This window comes from Candoia aspera, chromosome 1 (genome assembly GCF_035149785.1).
Source record: "Candoia aspera isolate rCanAsp1 chromosome 1, rCanAsp1.hap2, whole genome shotgun sequence".
Lineage (NCBI taxonomy): Eukaryota > Metazoa > Chordata > Lepidosauria > Squamata > Boidae > Candoia > Candoia aspera.
In genome coordinates, this window is record NC_086153.1 from 272771741 (window position 1) to 272783257 (window position 11517).

The 11517-nt window shown below is 36.8% G+C and overlaps 1 protein-coding gene across 17 annotated transcripts in view; it reads left to right on the top strand.

Annotated features, from left to right (window-relative positions):
• MADD (MAP kinase activating death domain) overlaps positions 1-11149 on the top strand; it is a 112811-nt gene extending 101662 nt beyond the window's left edge. For all 17 annotated transcript variants that reach the window (XM_063289709.1, XM_063289712.1, XM_063289710.1 and 14 more), the window contains 2 exons: positions 8231-8277; positions 9645-11149. In XM_063289709.1, the coding sequence (XP_063145779.1) occupies positions 8231-8277; positions 9645-9752 (155 nt within the window). In that variant the 3' untranslated portion in view covers positions 9753-11149. The remainder of the gene's footprint in view (positions 1-8230; positions 8278-9644) is intronic.
• Positions 11150-11517: the final 368 nt, after the last annotated feature.

Here is an 11517-nt window from a genome sequence, read left to right on the forward strand (position 1 = left end):
TTGTATAAACCACCTGCATAACCATGGGATGATAGAGCGCTGTCCAACATACTGCACCCCTCAGTAACCATGGGCGATTTTAATAGCTGAAATACAATGTGGGGATATAGTGACACTAATGAGGATGGTGAAATGATCGTGCAGTGGGCAGACATTGAAAATGTCTTCTTGGTCCATGACACGAAGGACAAGGGTATGTTCCATTGGGCGAGATGGAGTAGGGATTATAACCCTGATTTATGTTTTGTCTCCAGGGATGTGCACAATAGACCACTACATTGCAACAAAGGAGTACTCCCAGATCTTCCCCGAAGTCAGCACAGACCTGTGCTGTTAAATGTTGGAGTACAGATTCCAATTGTAAGATCGACCCCTAAGCCTCGATGGAACTTTCAAAAAACCAAATGGGAAGCATTTACTGCTGAACTTGACCACAACATCCAGTGGATTCCCCCTAAGACAGAAAACTATAACCGATTTGTGGGATTGCTACTCTCTGTAGCTAAGAAGCATATCCCAAGGGACTACAGAAAAATATACATCCCAGGCTGGAGCCAGGAATGCACAGAGTTATACAATCAATACGCAGAAAATCCTGAACCTGAAGTTGCTAATGAACTCCTCCAGTTTTTAGACTCCGCTAGGAGAGAAAAGTGGCATGCTCTCATGGAGCAAATGAGTTTTCAACATGCCAGCAAAAAGGCTTGGTCCTTGCTTACAAAATTGGGAGATAGCTCCATGAAACAAACCTGAAATGCTGGCAACATTGGCCCTAATGATGTAGCAACTAGAATTTTAAATCTTACAAGGAAAACACCTGGAACAAATAAAGAGGGAATTAGCAAAATCAAAAGGCAGAAAAAAGGCAGAGCCAATGAACTAACATCTGAAAGTAACATCTCAGAAGAATTTTCTACATCAGATATCGCTGAAGCCCTGAAAGCGATAAAATTAGGGAAAGCAGCTGGCCTAGATGGAGTATATCTTGAGTTCTTGAAGCACTCCGGGCCACACACTATACGCTGGCTCACACAATTTTACAATGATATCCAATGAACAGGGAGACTGCCAACAATCTTTAAAAGGACAAAAATAGTTGCCATCTTAAAACCTGGCAAAGAGGGGAAATCTGTGGAGGATTTCAGACCTATTGCACTCTTAAGCATCTCTTAATGGAGATGCTTAAGAGACTTATTTTAAACTTATTGGAGACTGCTGGAGAGACTTATTTTAAGCAGAATTAAATCTCTGGTCGAGGAACACATACCTATAGAACAGGCTGGATTTAGATCAAAAAGAAGCTGCTGTGACCGGGTACTATCACTAACCTCCCACATAGAAAATGGATTCCAATGGAGAAAAAAATCTGTTGCCGTGTTTATTGATCTATCATCGGCCTATGACATAGTATGGAGAGAAGGGATGATCTTAAAATTCTTACGTATCGCACCCTGTAAGGAAACAGCTACCCTACTCAACAACATGCTCTCAAACAGATACATTGAAGTGCATCTGGATGGCCAAATCAGCTGGAAGTATAGGTTAAATGACGGTTTGACACAAGGTTCTGTGCTGGCCCCACTACTCTTTAATATTTACACATCATATTTACCAAGTACTGTTGAAAAAAAGTTTATATACGCTGATGATATTGCACTGGTTAAACAATCTGAAGACTACGATACCTCTGAAAAAGCCCTCGAAAATGTTTTAAAGGACATGGATGAGTTTTTTGAAACTTGGAGATTAAAATCCAACATCAACAAAACCGAGGTCGCTTGTTTTCACTTGAGCAACAGACAAGCCAATTATACACCAAAAGTGGAATTTAGGAATCAGCTGCTGAAGCTCAATCACAACCCAAAGTATTTAGAAGTGACCCTTGATTGGTCGTAAACCTATAGGGAACACCTAAGAAAAACTACAGATAAAATAAAAACCAGGAACAACATTCTACATAAACTGTCTGGGACTAGCTGGGGAGCAAGTGCTACAGTTCTTAGGACATCAGTTCTTGCTTTGGCATATTTGGCGGCTGAGTATTGTAGCCCTGTATGGCTAAACAGTGCTCACACAAAAGCAGTGGACTCCCAGCTTAACCACACTATCAGGCTAATATCAGGAGCCATTAAATCGACGCCTTCCAAATGGCTACTGGTATTATCTAACATGCCACCTCCACACCTTAGAAGACAACTAGCCTTAAAAAGGGAGTGGCAGAAATGTGAGGCAAACCAACTACTACCTATACACAAAGACTGCCATGATCAAATATTTAGACTTAAATCTTGGAACCCACCATGGAAACTTGGACAGCAATTAGTCAGAGAAGACTTTGACATTGAGACAGCATGGCACCGGGAGTGGGCAACTTCTAATCCAGATCTGTTTAACTTAGTGTCTGATCCAGCACAATGCCCCTATGGCTTTGATCTCCCAAGGAAAAACTGGACAGCGCTTAACCAGATTTGTACTAATCAGGGCAGGTACCAATATTGGAAACAAAAATGGGGCTGGTCGATAATTCTAACTGTGACTGCAGGAATGTCCCGCAAACTTTACATCACATCACGATGGAATGCCCCCTCAGAAGGCTCCCTGGCTCCCTGCAAGAACTACATCATCTTAAGGGCACTGCTGTTCAATGGCTAAATGATCTAGATATTCGGCCATAGGCTTAGCCACTCTAGTAACTGTTCATACATAACTTAATTCTATTTATAATTTTACTCAGTATTGCATGTTATAAAATAATCTACTGTCCCAATGTTTTATATTTTATACACATTTTATATATTGTTCTGTGAACTTTTATGCAATAATGCTGTATTCTGCTATGCCATACGAAATAAATAAATAAATAATAGACACAGCATAATAGTTTTCTAAAGCCAAGCTGCAAATTCTAAGTTATATCAGTTTTAAGAGTTAAGGACAGATCGAGGAATTTGATTACTTCAAATAGATCTGCATAGCTTATTATTCTAAAAATATCTCTGATGTCCAGGAGGCAATTTTATCTAGTCCCATGAGACTATTGGAGACAAAAATACAGTCCAGATTGCAGCATAGAAGTTACTCATGTTCACTCATATCTTAGCCTTGTTTTCAGAGAATTTACGATTTATTTGTTAATATGAAGAGTATTAGGTTAATACTCTAGTAGATACTAAGAGTCCAGTATTAAAAATTGTATATATTTAGCTGATCTAAATTGCATTTTACTTCTGAACAGCTCTAAACATTAGCAATGTAAATTTACATGCTACTCTTTACATGTGTGGGCTGTACAGTTTTGTGTACTTGTGAATATATATACATGCACATACCCTCAACATAGCAACTTACAGGTGCAAATTAAAATTGCTTTTCCTTCCCTTGTCTTTGAAAGAAATGGGTTGTTAATTTAATTAAAGTAAATTAAATTAAATTAAAGCCAATAGCAAATAATTAACATTTTATTATTTTTTTAAAATGTCTCTGTAGATTGGGGGTACATCTTTCCGAACAAAAACAAGTCAGTGTATTGGGGTCATGGGGGGAATTCAGATCAGAAAAAGAATGTTTTGTAAATAGAAAAGCATTTCCAGATAGAGCTGGAAAAAAAATCTGATTTGAAACCATGGAGAACCATTGCTGATCTTTTTAGACAATACTGTAATGATGGAATTTTAGGGTTGGAAAAGGCTATTGAGTCAATTGAGTTGCTCAGGACAAGGATCTAAATGAAAGATTCCCAGACAGATGGTTGACTAACTTCCATCTGAACATGTCCAATGAAGGAGACTACATCTCTCTCAGTAACTGATTCCACTATTAAACTGCTTTTATTGTTAGGATTTTTCCCCTTAACAATCAGCCAGAATTTTCCTGTAACTTAATTTCATTTTATTCCATGTCTCTCAGTCTGGAACGAGAGACAAAAGATTTTGTCCTTCTGTGTGACAGCCTTTCAGATATTTTAGGAGTGCTATCTTACCTCCTTCAACTCCTGTTCATGGGTCTTAGTTGTTAGACTCAGTTATCTTTCTTGCCCTTTTGTGAACCTCTTTCAACTTCTTTGAATCCCGGTTAAAATACAGGACCCAGAGCTTTATGAATCTCTCTATACAGGTTTCAGTATCAAGTTGATTTAACTGTAGTTTGCTGGACCTCCCTGCCCCCTCCCCATTTTTGAAGTTAAGAATAACATTTGCTCTCATCTATGCATCTGGCACTTCATTAATTGTCCAGGATTTTTCAGTATAATAAGCCAGACCATTAGCTTGTTCCTTCAGTAACTTAGAGTGCCATTCATGTGATCATGGAGAGAGATTTTCTGCCCATTTCTATCAGTCTCAGGCTTCAGTCCTGCCCCTCCATGCCACTTTTCACCATTTCCTAGTGGCACACATATCTTTTTCTTGGAGAAGACTGAACTCCTCCCATTAGTTTTTCCTGCTGATACCAGTTATCACTGCTCTGAGTTATCTGCTTTTCTGAAGTTCAAAATATATGTTTGACTATTGTCATGAGTACTGATGGTGAGCAGGAGGGGGCCCCTATCCAAGGGGGAAAATGCCCGTGTAGTTTAGAGGCTTTGAACTTTCCTTTGAAGAAACTCAGAGCAGACCCACCTTGAGGATTTTCTGTCTAACAGAGTAGGACAATAAACACTGCAGACCAAGATTCCGTCTCAGTGTGGTTCTTCACTCTGAGATAGGACATCAATCCTGCCAAACTGAAAGACCGTGGGAAACCCACACAGATAAACCCAAAACTCAAGGCGGATCTGCTCTGAGTTTCTTCGAAGGAAAGTTCAAAGCCTCTAAACTACGCATGCGTTTTTCCCCCTGGACAGGGGCTCCCTCCTGCTCACCATCAGTACTCATGACAACTATGCTTAGTTTTAGATTCCCTTAAAATTGAGAACACTAGCATTACATGGATACTTCCTCCCAGCATTCCTGTACTTCAGCTTCCTCAGCTGTGTCTCCCCTATAGATTAGCATCAAATCAAGAACAGATGGTTATTGTGCTTGCTTTCTTCTTCTGAAAAAGAAGGTTGTCAGAAGTCTGATCAGGAATTTCCTTAAAGGACAATGTTTGACACAGCTTGTCCCCAAACTGATTAAAGTCTTCCATCGCTATAACTTCATGCCTCTTTCAAAGATCTGCAGTTTGCTTTTGGAAGACGTTATCTACATCTTCTCCTTAGTCAGGCTGGCAATGGTAGACACAAATAACAGTATGATTTTGTTTTGTTTTGTTTTTCCACTTTTAAATAAATAAATTTTAACATACTGTTTACAGCATTGTTCATTCAATTTTATGAGGAGGAATGGATCTTTTTAACATATGGTACACATTAGTCTCTGAAGGGGGGGCATATGACAAAATGCATCATGACATCACAACACAAACCCCATGGCTTATGTAGCTGTGTCAAGCATTAGGATACAAGTATGTAACAGCAGGGTTTGTTTTGTGACATCACTGTGCACGTATCATTTTCCCCGTCATTGAAGCTAGCTGTGGATACCTATGACTATGAAATTCCTATTCCCTTTTGATAGCTTCTATTCTTTTTGAACAAACTGTACCTTTATATTCCACTTATGGGAGTCATCCCATCAGTCTCTGTTATACCTATTAAATCATATTTGCCCTACTTTACTAGGATCTCAAGCTTGTCTTGTTTTTTTCCCCATAGCATTAGCATATAAAGAGTGAAGGCCCTGAACTTCATCAGACAATATTCTTATTTTTCTTTAATTGGCTTCACTTCAGCAACACTCCCACTTTCTACAGTTTCTAAGGTGGCCTTATCTGAAGCCATTACTTCAGGAGTTTTGTTTCTATTCTTCACAAGATTACATTTAAGACTTTCCTAATCAAACTCACTGTGCTTTGGTTGAACACATTTTTATCAGTCCTTATGCGGTGCAGTCTATCTTGTCAGTAATCCATCACTGAGATAATTTAGACCATGGCAGAAACCACATCTCTTCAGTCATCATTTACATAACAGTTCGTAATTGGTGTTAAAGTATTTTCCCTTTCCTGTGGAATTCCCCTGGCAAACTTCTGTTACTCCTCTCTGTTCACTTGCTCAACGAGCTCACTCCCGTGAACCTGGCTGCTTTGTGTTCCTCTTTCTGCCTCTGCATATTCAGAAGCAGTCATTCCGACAACCCTACTAGACAATTAATAGCTATTGGCAGCTTTTTGGTCATTAGCTATTCAGGGGTTAGATGGACCATCACTTTGATTTCATACAAAGCATGCTTGTTTCTGGCAACTGGCCTTGTGACTCAGTTGGACACAATTAACTCCAATGTTCTCAGTTGTGGTAATGTAAGATTTGATACATTAGGCATCGCTGTGTTAAGTATGAATGTAGCTTCTCTGTGTCGTATCTAACAGATAGACCTTGAAACCCAAATTATTGTGGGTAAGGCTAAGATCTTATAATTGGTATAAAGTCTCATGTTGTTTTAAATAATATAATTGATATATGTCTGAGTTGGAGTGCTCTATTGAGAGGGATTGTTCCAAAAAAAGTAGGAAGCCTCAGGCCCTTTGCTCTGAAATTTGAGTTACTGCTATGTACTTGTGCTTTAGTTTTACTGTGGCCCCTTCACCATCGCTGCTATGAAAACCTTCATTCTCCAGCAGGTAATGTGGTCCCCTGATCCCTAACCTTTGCTAGTATTGTGTATGCTCATTCACAGGGCAAGAGACTGCAAGATGCACTTGTGTTATTTTCATTTTAATCTGTTTAATATGAACAGCATCAGAAATCAAATACAATTCTGGAGGGAGGGGGAAGAAGGCAATCCTTTCTCTGAGCTTCACTTTTTGACTCTTGGATGGTAGTAATATTTTATTGTTCTTATTCTATATAACACTTTAGGATTATTTTTCAATCTTATTTCTATTTTTTTTTTCTTTACAGAGAGGTTATAGCAGGTAGATTTAGTCAGCATGATGGTGCCCTTCTAAAACAGTATTTAAACATCAGAGATTTTGCATTTTCTGTTCTGACTTGTCTTTCCCTCTTAAGGCCACTTCTGTCTGATTGACCTGTTTGCCTTTTAAAGTTGCATACTAACTGCAAAGTAATATTTGTGTGCTTTTTTTTGTCATCATTTGTGGGTAATACAGAGTTAGTTTCAGAATTATTTGATACTATTGAGTAAAATAGTTTCAAAACATATTTTTCTCCAGTTTTCTTAATTTTACATTCTTGACCATGTACGTACTTTATACAGATGGATTTTTTTAAACTTTCCAAAATGTTGATTTCATATAATATCAACTTACTGTCTCATTCTTTAATACCGTCCTGTCATCCTTAGTATGTATTGCTTAATCTTTATTATGTTGCATTAAGTCTCCTTGGTAGCATTTTTTTCTCTCATATAAAAAAGATTTGTCTGGATTTTGTTTGCATTTTTTTCACATATATTGAAGTCAATTGTTCATAGATTGACTACTAATTTTTTCTCTTACTAGGTAATATCATGGTTCCCCATCCAGTCCTATATGATCAGGTTTTCTTTCCTAAAAATGGATGCGTTTTCTTGTTGGGTGTTAAATGATGAAGCAACAAAGCTAAAATAGGTTAAAATTACTTAGCAGAGAAAGGATTCAGAATTGTGCTTCTATTTTGGCTTAGAATGTAGAACTCTTTGAATATTTTTCATCTGTTGGGCAAATGCACAGGAAGAACAACTCTTCCTTGGAGATTTTCTTACGCTAAGGGGATTTAGAAGTTGATCTTTCATCAGTAACATGATAGAACTTTTATGTATCTAAGTAAAATTTTTCTAGTTTATTTGTGGATGTATTTCATCTATATTGGGAAATAGTTGCTAGTGTTTCCTAGTATAAATGGGATAGAGAGAAGAGCCGGAAGTTTTTGGAGCTTGGTAAATGTGTTATACACCAGAATTATCTACAGAAGAATTACTAGGACACATAAGTAAAAAAATCACATATCATTCTGAGGAAGCCCAAATGACTACATTTCCTAAAATATTGGTCACTTTAAATTACTTGTACAGTATTTCTATGGACTTCATTGAATTATCACAATTTAAGAATATAGAATTAGTTAAAATGCCTTTTTTCTGCAGCTGTTCTATGTTTCCCTTAACCTCACCTTTGGGAACATTATACTATTCCTTTCATTTTTTCCTCTCGTTTTTTGAACTCTTTGTTTTGTCTCTTGCCCGTCCGGTTTTAGTTCCTGAAACTAAAGAAGTGGTGAGCCACAAGTACAAGACGCCAATGGTAAGTCATTTATTACAATTTTTGACTGTTTTTCAAAGGTTTTGTTATCATGCCTAGCATTCAAGCCTCTCATCTAGATTTTGAGGTAATATATTTATGACCAATTTCAACAAAAATATAATAGAAATATAAGAACTGCAGGGATACAGATGATTTTAGAGAGCACAATAGAATTTGATAGCTTACTATTTCATCAGATTGCTTGTGGTATAAAGCAAGATTTATGCCTACGATGTATCTCAAACATTGAACGCTTTAACTTAATTATCATGACAATAGAATTACCATTGATTTAAAGTTTATTTTTCTATCCCATTTTTCAGGAATTAAAAGTATGTTTTTTTTAAACTAGCAAAATAAATGTAACCTAATTTGTCTGCTTTTAAAAACCCTGAATAAACATGCACATCATAGTTTCATAGGGAGCATAAATATATTCATAATTGTCACCTGAACTGAAAGTGCTGTTGAATTAAGATTAAAACTATTGTTTTTATTCTATAGAATTGTTGGCCATAGTATATGAAATAAGATATTTTAATTGTTTTGAAATTGTTTATTGTACCTGTGAAAATATACTAGAAAGATGAAAAAGATTTATACTGAACAGTATGTTTGGATTACTACCAAATATAAGAAAGATACTTTTCACTTAACATTTAGAATCTATGTACAATACTGCATCCAGAGGTGCAATTTAAATAACGCTTCCTTTAAACATTACATTCTTAGGTCTTCCACTGCAAAGGTGCAAAGTTATACAAAGTTAGACATCTTATTGTACAAAGGATTTGGGGGACAGGGGGAAGGCACACAGTGAGACTGAACAGAGATTAGAAGAGTTTTTAGTAACTAACCATTATATTTATAAATTAGTCAACTAGTTAGGGGGAAGAAAGATGTCATATAAAAAGATGGTTCCTGATAGGTCCATGAGCTGCGGAGTGAAAATATCTTCCCCCAACTTTACAGCGGAAATGATGATGCATATCAGCAAACTCTGTGATGGTTCATGCCTCAGCTTCTCACCATCCCTTTCCTTATACAGTTTCTACTGCCTACATGGCCTTTTAGAATTTTATCTTGGAAAATAAACACTATTTGGATTAAATGCAGGTGAAGGTACCTCCAGACTGATTCAACTGTCAAAAAAAGTTATATCTCATTTCACCTTAATCATACGAGCATAATATGGTGTGTGCTGCTTATTCCTGTCAGTGGTGGAGATGGATGAAATCCCACATCAAAACATTCTCTCTCATCATTGCATTTCATTTTATACTTGCTCTAGAAGTAAGGAACCTTTATATCTACATATAAAAACAGCTACCCAGCATCTGATTATCTTATTTTCCAATGTCTTCTAGGCTCATGAGATCTGCTACTCAGTACTGTGTCTCTTCTCTTACGTGGCTGCGGTTCGTGGGAAAGAGGCAGAAAGCAAAAGCAAACCACCTCGTCCAGTGTCCAGCTGATAAACATAATTGTTGGGAAATGCAATTTTCTCCTTTCTTTTGCTGTTATACAAGCTGAGATGACCATTTCAAATGAAAACCATTTTTACATGACCCTGTTCGTTTGCGTATATGACCCTGCAAATCCACTGTATGCAAATCAAACTTCCATAAGCACATTCAGGCCTGTGCTCAAGTTACTTGTCTTAGCATTTCCAAGCATTTGCATTCTGTTTATCATCATCTCTTTTGTATTTTGTTTGCCAAGATGAGTGGCTCACATGACATTCACTTCTTTTTATCAGCAGTTGTACTATTGTTTATTTAATTTATAGGGATATGCCCTCTGTTTCAGATTTTCTATTGTGTGCACTGTGTAAGCCATTCACTCTTGCCTGGATTACTCACTGTTGCTACTGTTCATATGCTCTACTCTTACTTCCTTTCTTGTTTTCCATACTCAAATTTGTAACTAGAGAATCCTTGACCTTTTATAGACTTCTTCAACCTGTTCCATTTCAAGGGTTGGGGACTGATATATGTATGTATGTATGTATGTATGTATAAATTTTCTGTCATAGTGTCATCAAAGGAATGCTTAAGATCATAATGCAGGAGTGATTAAATAGTGGTCTCATGATCAGTATGCATGTACTGTACATACTATTTTAAACAGGAGACAACAATTTTGTTGACATTCCAGTTGTTCAGTTCACTAGTATATACTCATAGACGTAAATAGGTTTCTTTATGATAAGTGTGTAGAATTAAATAAGGACAGGAGAAAAGCCACCAAAACCAAGACAGTGTGATTGGTTTGAACGTATGAGATATTCATGTGAAGCCTGAGTGTGTGCAGTATACTGTCAGAGATACATCCAGTTATTAAAAAGTTGTAAGCATGCACAAATGTATCAGTAGCATTGTATATTTTCATTTCAAGTCTCCCTTTAGCCACTGCTTTTGTCAATCTATTCATGTTTATTTTACAAAAGGCAAAAAATGTTACTGTGTAATGAATCTTCCCTTCCTGGTAAATTTCCATTTGACAATTTTGAAGTAGGTTGAAAAATGAATGTTTGAATTGTCTTTCTACTTTTCATGGACTATACTGGACTCTAATGCAAAAACACACCAAGGTACTTGAAGGAGAAAATCTACAGTAGATAATAAACTGTAGAACAACTGGCAGACCACTCTGGCTGATGTTGAAGTATCACAGAAGTGATAAAATTTCTTGGCAATACGCCTTTAGGAATCATTGGGCTTGTTCTGCACAGTTTACTCTGTATGACTGTTGAATAGACTGCACTATAAGGGGTGGGCAGGGGGAAGAAATGTACATATTTCAGTACCACATATATTTATAGAAAAGTGTACAGTTGTCTGAATGTTAAAATAAAATACAATTAAACCACTGTTGCCTCTTGTGAAACCATATTAGTCTTGTGTACCATATGGATGACTTCAATTTTAGATAAAACCAAAACTGAAGAGGCCATCTCTAAAAAGTGTAATGAAGTCTCATTTGAACAGACTGATTAGAAGAAAGGGGTATTTGTTATTCACAGATTTTGGTTAAATACAAAAACACCTCATTACAGCTTAATGATGTCATTATGAAAAAAGACCATTGATGCAGAAAATTGATCCATTCCATACAAAGTCCATTGCATCGAGGTCTGCTGAATCGAGGCTGTGTGTGTTCATGTGTGTAGTTATTTATACACTTTAAAAGTATTATATATTTGCAATTTTAGGGTTTAGAGAATGGGAATTGTAAGAG